The sequence below is a fragment of the Danio rerio genome, chromosome 2 (genome assembly GCF_049306965.1).
Source record: "Danio rerio strain Tuebingen ecotype United States chromosome 2, GRCz12tu, whole genome shotgun sequence".
Taxonomy (NCBI): domain Eukaryota; kingdom Metazoa; phylum Chordata; class Actinopteri; order Cypriniformes; family Danionidae; genus Danio; species Danio rerio.
The window spans coordinates 17,423,594-17,440,025 of NC_133177.1; the positions used below are offsets into that span (position 1 = coordinate 17,423,594).

Here is a 16,432-nt window from a genome sequence, read left to right on the forward strand (position 1 = left end):
CACAATTAATTTTGACACTACTACTAACAGTATTAAGGTAAAGAAATGTAACAATCAAATGTAAAAAAAAACACATCGTACACATTGTCTTCATAATATATAACATCTTCATCCTTTACTCTTTAATAAATTATAAAATCCTGCAAAGTGACTTGCAGTAGGGATGTCTTGATACCACATTTTAACTTCCGATACGATACCGATATTGCAACCTTCAGTACGAACCGATACCGATATTAATCCGATATCAGCACAAATCATGAATACTTTTACCTATTTTGTTGAGTGGAATGTATGAAAGGCTAGATCAAACTGAGAATAAAAGTCAGCAACAGTAAGTATGGAAATAAACAACCAATTTATTAACTATTGGTTGCATAAATGTGAACCTTTTACATAAGAATAAATATAAAGGAATTAAAGAATAGATATTAAGACCCTGAAAAATATCTTAATTGAATAAACAAAAAAATATTTTTAAAGTGCAAAATACTAATTAAAGGTCACTTCAGTTATTTATTTTTACCATCAGCAAATGGTAGAAACAGCTGAGAGCAGGAACATAAGGAAAAAACTAAAGGTTCAGTGTCCAAAGTTTCAATTTCACACACAGCTTCTTGATGAATTTTTGATCCAGTTTCGAGCTGAAAAATATCTTTCATACAGTAGAGCAGAAGTAAGGAGTTATTGTTATAAGTTATTGTTAAATTAATAAAAATGTGCAGTATGGTTAGTACAAACATTTACATGATCAGATCTATTTAATCTGTGTTTGTATCATAAGAAGATTATGGCTGTATCAATGTTCCTAAACAAAACATTATTAATTTTATAATAATATATATTGCAAATTATCTTTAACATGAATATATTTGCAGTAGCTGGATTGATACACACCTTTTCTCCACATCATATACAATAATGTGACTTTAAAGAATAATTGTATTTATTAAAATTCATTTTATTTGCATAATATATTGCAAAGATACCACCCTACTGCCCACATGTGAAAAGTAGACAATGTAAATAGAGACAGAACTGTAAACTAATGTGCAAAGCTGACTCTGTTTATCAGAGCACTTTCTCTTTCTGGGCTTTTTAAAGAAGAGTTAAACATGGGAATGCCTCTAATTAAATTTTACTTCTGCCAGAAAGTAATACCATTCTTTCTTTTAAACTGTAATGGCCCTCAGCAACAGAATGATTTCTTATTCTTGTTTAATAGACAATTAAAACAACAAAAATGTTTAGGATTTAACATCTTTTACATGACAGCTATAGAAAACAAAAGCAGAATCCGGGACATGTTGCGCGATTTAGAAATCCTGAGTGAATGCATTTTTAAGTCTCAAATAGAGGGCATGTCCAGGGAAAAGAGGATGTATAGTCAACCTAAACAATGAGCTGGGTCAGTCTATTCAGTAAAAAGCTTCTCTTCGCGTGTCCTTGAGCTCATCTCAAAGCGACTACCAAAGTCAGATGTCCAGTGCGTCTCTGAAGTCTGAAGCAGCAGAGCACCCGAGTCTGTTTAGTTTCTCACGCACACAGAACCGGGCCGCTGAGATAAAGTCTTATATGTGGGAAGCGCTGGTGTTAAATTGGCTGTCACACTGGATGAACCACGATATGCCATGACCGAATTGTAATGTAAACGTTTTAAATGAGGCTCCCATGGTGTACGGTTCGTCGCCGTTCAGTGTGTTGCTTAGCAGCGTATACAAAACAATGTAACTTAAAGATCGCTTGACGTGAAGTAAATAAACCAGTAGAGATGTGCCGTTGTTGATTGCGTCAGTGTGCTACCGTCACAATAGATTTCTATTGTAATACACCATAACTTAGTGTGAAGCGCATGTTAAATCTTAAAGAGACTTTGCTTGCAAGCAGTGTTGTGATCACGTGGGCTTTGCTTGCTGGCTCTGGACGCTGCTGGATTGAATAGCTGTAAGGGAGTTTAGAGCAAATCGGACTGCTTATATTAGTGATTTTTAACGCAGTCCGATATAATTTTTTTGGACTGATATCCGATATCAATTTCGGATCGGGACATCCCTAACTTGCAGATACACACATTGTGATATTGATGCCCAAATGATATATTGTTCAGTCCTGTATCATAACCTGAACACACATTTTGTCATTTGAACTGCTTCATAATAATTATATTCATTGTTTTATTGATGGGTGTTGAACGCAGCCATGTTAATATGTGGATGCACTGAAGTGAAGGTTTCCCAAAATACATAAAAGCGGAAGAAGACTAGAATAAACATTTTAGTTTCCTAAACAACAGTGTGTATCTGATGTGAATAAACATAGTGCAATAGTGTAAGATGAAAATTAGTAATTTCTCCATAGACAACACCATGTATTTTAGTAACTACAAATAAATGTTTTGGTCAATGCTTGACAAGAAATGTGCTTGTCTTTCTCTGGCTAAGAGCAAGTGATTGTGGTGAGGAAGATTTGAATTTAGCAGCTGGTCACGTGACCCTCTAAACAATTTTTTCGTATGTACCACAGAGATCAACCTAGACTGATCACACCAGTGTGATGGTACTCATTACAGAGTTATCTATCAGTGCTTATGACAAGCAGTGTGACAGAACTAAAACACATCCGCAAATCGGCTGTTTCGTTATTCAAACTAAATAGAAAAAAAAAAAGAACACCCCCACAGTACAAACCGTGATACTCTGAGGCAAACTGAGATGACAGAACAAATCTTTACAATAAAATAAAACAAAAATCTGTGCATTAGTTATATTTACTGGGCTTACAGGATACAGAATGATCCAGATAACCCCATCAGGGAGAGAATATGTGCAGTTAAGCCCTTATTTTTAGAAGACTTTAAAACGAAAACAGAGACTTTGGAATTGCAGCAGAACAGTTTTAGGTTATCAAAAACTTGTAATGAGGATAATTTACTTTTTTTTTTAAACTAGCGACAATAAGCTTATAGTGTAAGATTGCAGTAAAACAAGTATATTTTAATTTACATCATACAAAAATATATATTTCATTCACACAAATGAGATTAAGCTCTAAATCACAGAAACTGGATTAAATATATGATGTATGATGTTTTTTTTTTTTTTGCAATAAAAAGGAATAAGCTCTGTGACTAGGCTTCAGCACAATTTCTGGGCAAAGATATGGAGCAAAGAAAGCAATGCAGAAAAGGCAGTACAAGGACATTGCCGTTTTTATCACATCTAAAATGTTCTGCATCTTTCACTACACTCTAATTACCTCAGAAAACATTCTGTATCTATGAAGAACTGAGAGTAATAAAACATGCTCTACTGCTGATGGGCTGCTTGGATAGGCCAACACAATAGTTTTGTCACACAATCCGGTCACAAACTACACTTCTCTTTAATGATGCCTGCACAACAACTGACATAAAATAAAGGGCCAGCCTTTATACAGCGGTTACCTGGACTAATATCAGCTGGGGACATCCCAAGAGCCCACAGCTTATTAGTTGGATAGAGCAATAAACTCTAGAGAGGAGCATTTCATTAAATAATTGCACTTCATAAGCCCATATAATTATTACACTACATAGGTTATGTTATAAAAAGTCGCTGTTTAAGTAATTATATTTCAAAATAAATGATTAATTTTAGCATTAGCTCAGATTTTTATTTTATCTGTTAAGAAATTGTAATTATAATTGAATTTATTTCAAAATATGCTCATTGCATTATTTATGTGCATCATAGCATCTTAAATTCACAATTATATGCTATGGTACTCAAAATATCATATAACATCAATAATGTTATGTAACATAATCATATAACACCCCACCACCCTCTTCTTGCCATTAGTAGTGTTTTGGTTAATCTCATAGTTCATTGGTTTGATTCATGGCTCTGAATTGTTTATAATAGGATTGTTTGAAATGTTTGGGTAGGAAAAGAATGGGGGCAATAATGCTTAAATCAAGGGGGTGGACAGCGTTATGCTCTATTTGTCCACTCCTAATGAAAAACTTCATAAAGGGCCAAAGTTGTGTTAGACAAAAGAAAAGGACATTTCAATCGCTATTCATTTCTTAAGGGGAGAGCAGAATTGAGCGTAGACATGATTTAACTTGTTACTCTTTTAAACATTCATTCAGAAGCTGAGCCTCATTTGTTTAGTTGATGGAATATGTTTTACAGCTCATTTACAATAGATTTCAAGACTAGACCTGTTTAAAGGAAGTTAAAAAACCTTAAAATGACAATGAAAGGATGGAATACCTCTTTTTCTAGTTTCGAGAAAGTCGAAACTAGTAGTCCATTATAATATCTATAAAGACAGTCTTCATGCTTTTAATGTGGAGCTAAAAACTGCTAGACAGACTTTCTTTTCAAACCTTATAAACAAAAACGTAAATAATGCTCGTACACTCTTTGCAACAGTAGAGAGACTCACAAACCCCCCCAGGTCGGATTCCCAGTGAGCTACTCTCTGAAAGCAAATGTAATGAGTTTGCTCATTTCTTAGATCAATAATATCAGAAAAGCAATCAGCTCATCCAAACAGCCAAGTTGGATTTTTCCAACCTCACTTAAAACTGCAGTTGTTAAACCCCTCTTAAAGAAGAGCAACCTGGATAACACCCTATTGAGCAATTACAGGCCAATCTCAAATCTCCCTTTCATTGGCAAAGTAATTGAAAAAGTTGTTTTTAACCAGGTTAACAAGTTTTTAAACTTAAAGGGGTATTTAGACAATTTTCAATCTGGGTTCAGAGCACATCACAGTACAGAGAGTGCCCTTATAAAGATAATCAATGATATACGTCTAAATACAGATTCAGGCAAACTAACAGTGCTGGTACTGCTTGATCTCAGTGCTGCATTACAGCATACTTCTGGATAGGCTGGAAAACTGGGTTGGGCTGTCTGGGACAGTCCTCAAATGGTTCAGATCTTACCTTAAAGGTAGAGGTTACCATGTCAGTAAAGGTGACCATAGGTCGAGGTGGACACCCATGACATGTGGAGTCCCACAAGGCTCGATTCTGGCACCTCTCCTGTTCAACCTTTACATGCTCCCCCTGAGCCAAATAATGAGAAAGAATCAAATCTCCTACCACAGCTATGCTGATGACACTCAGATCTACCTAGCCTTACTGCCTAATGACTACAGCCCCATTGACACCCTCTGCCAATGCATTGATGAAATTAACAATTGGATGTGCCAAAATTTTCTTCAGTTAAACAAAGAGAAAACTGAAGTCATTGCGTTTGGGAACAGTGATGAGGTTCTCAAGGTGAATGCGTACCTTGGCTTTAAGGGTCAAACAACAAAAAATAAGGTAAAAAATCTTGGTGTGACTCTGGAGTCAGATCTGAGTTTCAATCAATGACTGTAAAAAATATGGACGACGCGACAGCCCTTTTTCCCATTGAACGCCTTGAGGGCAAAACGCCTGCTTGACGGGCACAAACTGTCGCAAAAGACTGCTGAAATTGGAGCCAGACATGCGCAGAAGGATTGTCTGATGGAGCCAGAGGAGGAGCCGCGAAAATGAGCGGAGTCGAGCTTCCAATCAAACGCTTTATGTAAAATCAACTACGCCCCCCGAACTTCTCAGCATGCGTTTGCTGTCATATCAACACAAATGGATGTAATAACGTTAACAAATATGAGGGTTTTATATATTCAATCGCGCCAGCTCCAGGCCGCAGCGCATAACTTTACTCGCGGCGTCGCGGGCTGATTCCGGCTCGCATGCGGCAGCACCGGCTCGCTCGGCCGCCGCATCTGGCTCGATTGACTCGGACTGGAATCGGGCAGTGAGTCCAGGCATCCGGAGTAGGTCCAGCAGAGGTAACATTAGTCAGTCTGAGCTCTAAGAGATAAGTCTCCGGCAGGCGAGAATCTAGCCGGAACTGTGTTTTGCTATCTGGGTGGCTAGGCGTGTATCAGCAAACTAATAAAGCCCGAAAAAAGCCCTGAACTTAGCGAATAAACAGTGTTCCACCAGGATCATGTATGTCAGAAACTATAGTTTACTGCTGAACTCATTTTGTCATGGTAAAATAACACAGAAATCGAATAATAACACTTCAGTCTACTTCAGTCTCCTGCCGAAGCTCAGACGCCGCGCTTTGAGAAACTGTCAATCACAGCTGTAAATCACGATGACACGCCCAGCATTAAATTACTGCTAAAAACAAACTGTTCACAAAAATGAAGATCTGCACCTATTTCAGCACAATAACCAGTGCCTTAATCGACCAGAACTATCTTTCAGGACATTTTATTGCAAGTGTAATATTTTTTTTTATTTGGGCTCAAGTCTCCTTCATTAACACGGGGAGGCGGGCTTTATGACTTGTACTGCAGCCAGCCCCCAGGGGGCGATCTAACGGCCGAAACCTTCACTCAAACGTAGGCTTGCGGCACACTTGGTTTCAATAGTCATGTCAAAGCAGTCAGTAAATCAGCATACTATCATCTCAAAAATATTGCAAGAATTAGATGCTTTGTTTCCAGTGAAGACTTAGAGAAACTTGTTCATTCTTTTATTAGCAGCAGGGTGGATTACTGTAATGGTGTCCTCACTGGCCTTCCTAAAAAGACAGTTAGACAGTTGCAGCTCATCCAGAATGCTGCAGCCAGAATTGTGATCAGAAGCAGGAAATCAGAGCACATCACACCTGTACTCAGGTCTCTACACTGGCTCCCAGTTACATTCAGAATAGAGTTTAAAGTATTATTACTTGTTTATAAATCACTAAATGGCCAATGACCTCAATACATCACAGATATGCTCACTGAATACAAACCCAACAGATCACTCAGATCTTTAGGATCATATAAACTAGAAATTCCAAGAGTTCAGTCAAAGCAGGGTGAATCTGCCTTCAGTCACTATGCTCCTCACTGCTGGAATCAGCTTCCAGAAATGATCAGATGTGCCCCAACATTAGGCACATTCACATCAAGAGTGAAAACACATCTGTTTAGCTGTGCCTTCACTGTATGAGCATTGTGCTACGTCCGACAGATTGCACTATTAGGTTTTTTTCGTTTTATTTTTCATTCTTTTATAACCTATTTTAACACATTTTAAATTGTTTTTATCTGTTTTAAATAATTTTTATTGTCTGCATTTTATGTTCCTAAACTTGTCTTTTTTATTCCTGTTTATGTAAAGCACCTTGAATTGCCACTGTGTATGAAATGTGCTATATAAATAAACTTGCCTTGCCTTGCCTTATTGAAACATGAAGCAGCCTAATTTAATTACAATTCAAAACTATGTGCCCGGACCTTTTTTTGGAAGCCTGATAAGCTCTTTCAATATTATTCTGTTTTCTAAATGGTCATAATGTAGTATGACATGCGTCTGGAGCTGCTCCTGAAGCTGGAGTTCACAGATGGGGCAGCGATTAGTAATTTCCTGTCCATCTTACTGCATTTGGCTCTGATCCTGCACAAACTACCAAGAGATGAAGACGAGACCGTTTTCCAAAGCTAACCTTTAAACATGACTGCACCTGCACTGTCAGAAACCCTTTGTTTGGAAGTTTATGAATTCATGAATTGGAACAGTGCAGAAGTTTCCATTCGAGTTTCAAGCACATGTTCTCGGTTCCTGTTATAAAAGGTTCACACGGCGAACAAGTCTAGCAGTATCAGGGCCAATCATAGAAGTTTTCAGGGGCATTTACTGAAACTGAAAAAAGATTTCACCATCACCTGATTCTGTAATGTTTTCTTTTTAGTTAGTATGACAACAGTACTTTTTTAAACCCGTTATGTGAAGTAGAGTAGAGAATATAGAATACTAAATAAAAAAGATTAACAAGCATATTAAGCAGTGTTAAAGGTCCTGTGAAGTGCTTTGAATTGTGCACTTTATATTTGATGCTTCTCATGATCCCAACTGAACAATGCAGAGAGGTTTTGTTTGTTTTGTTTTATCACAGGTCTGCCAGTGAGAGTGGTAAAGCTACAGCGCATTAAATGAATAGGTGTCTTAAAGTGGGCAGGGCATGTCAGATGCTAGAAACTATTTGATTGGTCAAGATTTAATGAGAAAATGTAGTATGAGGTGACGTGAAAAAAAAAAAAAGATTTGGGCAGAAGTGACAAAAGTTAAACTTGTATAATATCTGTATTACATCCTTCAAATGTAATACAGACATAATATTGTATTATATCATATTACATCCTCCAAAAAATACATTGTGTCATCTGAATTGAGTTTTGGAGCACATTAGCTAATAGATATCCTTAAAACTGAGACTGAAACTAACATCTAAAAAAAATAATTTTCACAGTACCTTTAAGCAGATAAATCATTCTATGACCATATTTAATATGACTGCACAATAAATGTTGCAAAATTATTGTTATCGTTATAAAAGTATATGTAATATACATATGGCAGACGTTTGATTTCTAAATTGTTTTATTTTTTGCATTGGTTGTTTATCTAAATTGGACCAATCAGATGGGGAATTGCTGTTTTTACCCACCCTGAACAGTAGTTACTGTTCTGCTATTGGCTTAAGTGGCCCAAGGTGAGGTTAGCTGAAAATAAATACTACTGGCAGGAGTCAAGACCAAAGAGAAAAGCGATAAAAGCCGATCAGAGATCAGTTTTTTTTTTTTTTTTTTAAATTCACATTAATTGGATCTGAATAATATGTTATCTGTTTATTTTAATATAATTCCATAAATCATTTAAAAACTTGGCTAACAAAAATATTTGACATGTTTTATTGTAAGAAATATCGTTAAGAATACTCCATTATATTGAGTACTTTCCTCATATAGTGCAGTCCTAATATGTTTAAATATTGTTAATATTGTTGTTAATATGTTAATAAATAAATTTAAGTGTACCACCAGAGATTCAGAATCCATTCAGAATGGATTTTCCTACAAATATATTTTAGCTGACGAAGATCACTTGGTAGTTTTCCAAATCTACTTTTTTTCATATTCATGTGTAAAAGTGAAAACAACCTCGTGACTAAACACTGCCGCTCCCTCATATAGGGGTGCTAAATATAGCTACACGTCACAGCACCCATATTTATTTAGAGGCCATATTTTGCACGGCTCTGGGCAAATTTTATTTGGAGGGAAAGCGCTTTCTCACTACAATCGATCCACTCCAGAGTTTGTTTCAATCTAGCCAAGACCACCTCATTCAGGCGATCGCGGATCCGAGCGCGATTGCTGGATTCACATATGCCAAACGAAACGCACTAACTGGGCAAATGAGACAGGTTCTGAATCAAAAGTCTAGGTGTGAAAGCACCCTCACATTCACTCAGGTGAAGTAAAGGTCTCAGGATGTCAATATTCAAACTCTACCATAAATAAAACAATAGGCTATTTTATTATTCTAATATTTTAGACGACGGGTTAGTAATTATATTATACATGGTTAATTATATTTAAGTCAATAAAATAATAACTTTAATAAATAAAATATGTTCGAGAGAATGTGGTGGGTCACATTCTGCCAGAGACTGCTCCTTGGTTTTGAAACCCTTTTCAAACTGTATGGTTTAGACCTGTGTCACTTTTTTTTTATATTAAATGTATTGTAGTTTACTTGTCTGATAACTAGCATGCTTCTGCTGAGCCAGCTGTGGTAGCTTGGCAACAGTTCCGCAATGTCAACACACAGAATCTGTTGGCACACTTGAGCATGATTGTCAAACCGTGTCGAATTCCGGGCGGAGAGCAATTCGTAATCGTGCCGCACTGTTACAGGCTCAGTGGAAAAACGACCATAACTGTACTGAAGAGCAGTTTGGCATGATAGTGGAAAATCGGCTTAAGTTGTAATGGAAGTGAAGTGTAGAAAATAACATTTTCTAATACTCTCTTGTTTCAAGTGTCTGTATGTTTGGCAAGCTTTGGATTGCATATGGAAAAACTGTTTAAGGAGGCAAAAGATTTCAGTCCTTTTTTTCTGGTCCTTGTAGATTGCCCAGAAGTATGACGTGCAGAAGGAAGAGGAGCTGAGGTACTGGATTGAGGATGTAACAGGAATGCCAATTGGAGAAAACTTCCAGATGGGACTGAAGGATGGCGTCATCCTATGCGAGTGAGTTTATGAGCATAATGTGCTTTTCAGTTTGATTGGGAACTCAAAACAGTAGAGCTCAGGTTGTTTGTTTGGCTCCAATTAATGACTCAGCTAACCTGTAACATTTTTGTCCTGTTTATTGTAACCTGACAATGTGCCAGATTATGGGGTGCTTAAAATATTCAGGCATGAGCATCCTAAAAAAACAACAACATTTTCCCAAGCTCAAACCATGTGTCACTTAAATCGTAACCACCAGTCTGGTATCCATGTCAACTTTTGTAGGCTGTTGCTATTTTCAGAATGTGTTTTAATGCTTTTTACTGAAGAAAAATTGGGTTGCATGTTATCTTGGTATTTGTTAAATGAAAAAAAGTAAAAATGTATTGTGGCCTGGTAATTTTTGGAAAGACACTATCACCTAACATGGCTGCATGATTTTTTTTCTTTTCTTTTTTAAAAATATAGTAAAATCTGTCATCTTTACCATTGAACTTCTATTTGTATTTTGTGTTCAATTTAATATAATCATAGCATAGCTGAATTTTAGCATTATTTCTTTAGACCTCAGAAACTCATGAACATTTGGAAATAATTTTAATATGCTGAGTTACTTAAGATATGTATTTTGTTGAAAATAAAGTCTGTTTAATAGTTTTGTAAAAACCATCAAATATATATTTGGAAGTTTCTTAAAATAAAGAGTTAAAAAGAGCAATATTTAGTTAAAATGGAAGTTGATTTAATGCATTTTTACTGAATTTAATTAATTTCTTTTGATCATTTATTTGGACTCAATTGTGGATTGTAATGTGCGCTGTAAAATCAAACCCTCTAAATGTAATATTTCTCTTTCTAATAGACTGATTAATAAACTTCAACCAGGATCTATTAAGAAAATCAACCATTCCAAGTTGAACTGGCACAAGGTGAGGAACACAAGATTTATACGTAATATGCTTTTTGTGTTTTGCTCTTAGAATTTTCTTCGTTTGAAGTTTGTTTTTTCTTTGGGTAAAACATGATAGCAAAGCCACTTATCTTCTTGTTTTCACTGAAGCTTGAGAACCTGGGCAACTTCATCAAAGCTATTCTTGCTTATGGCCTGAAGCCTAACGACATTTTTGAGGCCAATGATCTGTTCGAGAACGGAAACCTGACTCAAGTCCAGACCACACTTCTTGCGTTGGCCAGCATGGTGAGTTTTGTGCACACCATCTCAGATGCAGATAACGAGAGAAGGTTTTAGACTTCATGACAACAGTTTGGATTTGCTGGTGTAATGCCACTTTCACTCTTTCATTCAAAGGCAAAAACCAAAGGTATGAACACAAAAGTCGACATTGGTGTAAAGTATGCAGACAAGCAGACTCGCAGCTTTGATGATGAGAAAATGAAGGCTGGTCAGTGTGTGATTGGCCTGCAGGTGAGGTTAACTCTTGAGTTGACATGGCGTCACCTTAGAATTATAAGGTTCTATATGACATTTTTGTCAAAATTGAGTTATTGACATATTCTAATTAAATGACAACTTATTTACATTATGGAATGTTTTTTATAAGTTGTTTACATTTAAAGACTTTTTATCTAAAAAAAACAAAACAAATGGTTTCACAAATACTGTTTGCTATGGAATGCAAAAACTTTGAAGCTCAGTGTCTCAAAATCATTCAGAACGCAGATAAAACCTTATAATTCCAATGTGACGATAGGTCTTTTTTTTTTTTTTTTGTATTTCCAATAATATTTTCATGCTTTGTATGTTCATACACATCCTTTTTTTCCCCAATGCCTAGATGGGGACGAATAAGTGTGCTAGTCAGGCTGGAATGACCGCTTATGGTACTAGGAGACATTTGTACGACCCAAAGACTCAAGCGGACAAACCATTTGACCAAACCACAATCAGCCTGCAGATGGGAACTAATAAAGGAGCGAGCCAGGTGTGTATGACGATTTGAAGTTAGTTAACAAAAACTAAAATACAATTCTGTCATTATTTGCATCTCGTGTCATTTAGGGTTGTTAAAAGTATTGAGTTCGGTACAAATTGGTACTGAAATTGCTGTCGATCACGTTCTCAAATACTGATACACTGTAACTTGGGTGTTTTAAAGCAGAGTCTATCCATCATCGGATTGCTTATTTAAGCCAAAGTCACTTTAAGGGAAGTCATTTCACTCGGCGGCCATCCTTAAAATGCCTCTTAGGCAGTATGCTTAGGTATTCTGTTTGAACAAGGAAACATCAAATTCTCTAAAATTGCTTGCCAAGCTTACGATTACATTTCATATCAGGAATCACCAACAGAATTAAACAACTGTCTCTTTAGTTTTATTTTTAAGTGTTCGAATCAAACAAAATCTGCAGAAACTCAAGTCTTGTTCAAGCCTTAGTGTGTCGCGATTGTCTCCTGTACAAGGTGGGGCTTCAATTGCCATATTGACCGTTAATCTTTTTCCCTATTCAAAACATTATGAGTGGCGTGTCTTGTGTATTCTATAGTCTTTGTTTCAGCACATAGACAGATCAGTTGATTGACGAGGGTTTGAAACGCTCCAGTGTGTTTGTTTGCATTTGGTTAACAGTGGTGAAAAGTGGTCAACTGATAACCTTTTTAAATTCCAGTACTGAACTCAATACTTTTGACAACACTAATGTAATTCCAAAAATGTATAAGACTTTTGTTTATTTCTGAGACACAAGATGTTTGATGAAAACCAAAAAAATCACAAAAGCCCTATTTAAACTGCAGTTGTTTGTCATGGGGTGTCTGTAAAAGAAAACTCCTCACCGATTTAAACACATGCTTTGGGGTTGAAGAGAAATTATCTGTGGACATCTAAGTTTTTAAATCTTATGAACACTGAACTATTCGTCTTCTATGATCATTCACATGCTCAGTCAGATGCTACTTTTTATATGTGGGATCTTCAAATATGGCCGATGAAGTCAACTTTTTTTTACTGGGTTTTATTTTAACCCTGATCAAACTCTTATTTGATTCAGATGGGGATCTGGATTTTATATATGTATATTGAACTGTGGAGGTTGTACTGAATGATTTGATATTATATTGAGTATTAGGGATGCTCCGATACGTGGATCTGATATCTGTTGGATACCGCATATTTTTGCTGGATCAGGTATCGGCCAGCTGGAACTGATCTAAATCCGATCTTGCGTGTGCGCTATATACTGTGGAATTTATAAGCCAACAAAAGCCATGAAGGTAGCCAATTCCAAGGCACTAGAAAGTTGTCGTGTAGGCCTACTATATCCCAATTGTTCTGTAGCCATTGGATAGTTTCATGTGATGTGCAGATGAATATTTTAAGTGGTTAAATTCATATTCACCTCTGCTGCACCTCTCCATTCATTCACAATTCAATACTTTCAGTGCTATGAAGCCTGGCTCATTGTGGTCAAAGTAGTTGATTAAACGAATAAAGCTGAAACGCAATGGATGATTTTGTCATTAAGAGTAAGACTTGTTTAAAATAGGCCTCTCTGAAACTGAATATTTCACTGTAATGTTATTTATATTGATGTTTTATTTAAAAATCAGTTTGTGTTTTGACGCTGAAGCTTATAAGAAGACCTTGTTTTGAACTTCACCTCAAATGTTCCTCGAATGTACCTCAAATGTTCGATAAATGACCAACGAAAAATACATCAAATTAAGATACAAATTATACCAAATGAAATTCATTCCAAAAAGATCATTTTTCAAACAAAAATATATAAACAATGAAGACAAATGTGCGGATGGATAATTTGCTTCGCTCCATGGAATGTAAAGATTTAATTAATACTTAACTGTTATTGTTGTATCACAAACTTTTGTCATATACTTGCTACATTTTTAATACAAGTCATTATTTTAAAGATTTATGTATTGAGCATCTGATTTTTTTCCTCATTGCTGATGTGCTTTCATTTTCTTCGTCTCATTCATGGTAAGTTTAAGTGAGGGAGTGTTTAATAAATTCAACTGCCCTCAGACAGTTTAGTTTAGTCTGCGTCAAACCTGCAGGTAAATCAGGCTTTGCTGAAAGTCTGGTTATTTTACCAGTGATGAGTGGTAGCCTATCAATAGTGGTAACCAGGGCTTAATTTGTGCCGGAACACGCCGGATCTGGCATCTCTGAAATCTGATCCGGTACCTCATTTTACCAATCACCCTCCTCACCAGCCCTCCTCCCCAGTCCGCTGTTTTCTTTCACTTTGTTCGCATCTCCCCAACCCTTTCCTCCATCACAACCAACCCCTGCCCCAGCTCTAAACTTACATCCTCGACACCCCTCCGCTATCCAACAGCCCGCTATTCCCTTTTGTATGCGAAAGCTCTACATCCTCGGGTAGCATGCTGGATTTGTTACCCCGACCTGTTCTGGGAGCTCGCGATCTCACAATTTAAGCATTGTTGGTAGCCTATTACAGATTTCAACAAAAAAAATCTTATTATTCAACGGAAACATAAGCTGGACAACAACAGATCCTTTCAATGTAGTAATGAATGCTCAAATAACGTAGCGTAGTTTACAGCAAGCATCACGTGTGTAGTGAGATTGTGTCGTCTGTCATATACAATAGGTCTGTTATTTTTACTAAAGACGATACATCATTTGAGTTTTTGATTAGCAGATATAGAAACTACATGTGAAACAAAATCGGATCTGTATTGGTCAACTGTATTGAGCTTGGTTCCAAAAAATGGCAGCGGTGCATCCGTATTGAGTATTCTGGCATGTGAACACAATCCAGTGGGGAAAGAGACCATGAACAAACACTGTTTTGGGTCTGTCAATCAAACTAAGTGTGAAGCACTCCTCGTTAACTATCTATTCACCTTTTCTTCTCCCTCAGGCTGGCATGTCAGCACCCGGCACCAGAAGAGACATTTTCGACCAGAAAGTGGCCGTTCAGCCTTTGGACAACTCCACCATCTCTCTTCAGATGGGCACCAACAAAGTGGCCTCTCAAAAGGGCATGAGCGTGTACGGGCTGGGCAGACAGGTGTATGACCCCAAATACTGCTCCTCACCCACTGAGCCCACTATCCACAGCAACGGCAGTCAGGGCACTGGCACCAACGGCTCCGAGATCAGCGACAGCGACTACCAGGCTGAATACCACGGCGAATATCAGGACGAATACCAGGCAGACTACCATGATGAATACAGAGGCCAATATGACCATGGCATTGACTATTAAACCACAAGATCGTGGCGCAAATGAATATTTTTGGGATCCTGGCTTCAACAGAGCAAGGTTGTTGTTGTTTATTTTTCCTCGTTGGCCTTTTTTATATGACAAGAAACAGATGTTAAGAGGAGTTTCCTCTGTTGATTATACAGTATTTTAATAGGCAGATAGATGATTAGATTTTAGCTTGGGCTTAAAATATTGGTCCTATTTTAAATTTCGAGACTGATTTGGAGACATTTGTGAAATTTTAAACATAATTGTTTGGTAAGATTATATTGGATACCAGACTCTGGCTTGGTTTTGAGCGGATGTTTTTATTAAATACATAGAGATTTCCTCCTGTTCTTATACTGACTGCAGTACAAAAAGAAAAGACATACAGAAATGTTCATTGGTTTCCAGGCCGATTTAAGCATTGTGGCTTTTTTAAAATTTGTTTTCTTTTAATAATACTTTTTTTTATCATTATTATTATTATTATTATTATTAAACCAGTATATATTTTTACTTTAGTCTTTTTGACCAAACAAAGCATTGCTAAATTGTGCCGTAGGCCCATGTATTCATGTAGACCAACTCGTATGTGTCCCCAGTCATTCCATTTGTGTTGTATTTATTGTCAGAGATGCTCAATAGAGACGCCAGTCTTGTTGAATGGCTCTTTTTTTAAATTTTATTATTTTTTAAATAAAATTTTAAATTTGCAGTCTACTCTGTCATTTTGAATTAATGGAAAAGCTTTTGATCTATCTGTTGGTGTGCTGTGTGTTTTTTTTTAATCAGTAGAATCAGCATTTCCTGGTAAACTCTTGCCATGGAATCAAAACTAATCTGATCCTATTTTTTGGAATTGCGATTAAATAAAGGTATGAATTTGAAACTTGTTAAAGATTTTTGCACTTGCTGTCAAAATGACAAACAAAAGATGAATTGTCTTTGGGGAAAAACAGAGATGTTCTGATACTTGGGCTCAGGGTATCTAATGTACAATATCTAGGTATGTCTTTGTACTTAATATGTATTTACATCTACTAGCCTACATGAATTGATCTAATTTTATGGTGTGCTTCAGATTTTTCCCTTAACAAAATGTGAATGAATGAAAAGAGTTCTGCATCTTTAAATGCTTTTCAGTTAATAATATTAAAGTTGCTA

At 36.5% G+C, this 16,432-nt stretch overlaps 1 protein-coding gene across 1 annotated transcript in view; it reads left to right on the forward strand.

Moving 5' to 3' along the window:
* cnn3b (calponin 3, acidic b) overlaps positions 1-15,988 on the forward strand; it is a 26,875-nt gene extending 10,887 nt beyond the window's left edge. The window contains exons 2-7 of the mRNA NM_001024073.2: positions 9,963-10,084; positions 10,929-10,995; positions 11,127-11,264; positions 11,376-11,492; positions 11,863-12,009; positions 14,936-15,988. Coding sequence (NP_001019244.1) covers positions 9,963-10,084; positions 10,929-10,995; positions 11,127-11,264; positions 11,376-11,492; positions 11,863-12,009; positions 14,936-15,283 — 939 coding nt within the window. The 3' untranslated portion in view covers positions 15,284-15,988. The remainder of the gene's footprint in view (positions 1-9,962; positions 10,085-10,928; positions 10,996-11,126; positions 11,265-11,375; positions 11,493-11,862; positions 12,010-14,935) is intronic.
* Positions 15,989-16,432: the final 444 nt, after the last annotated feature.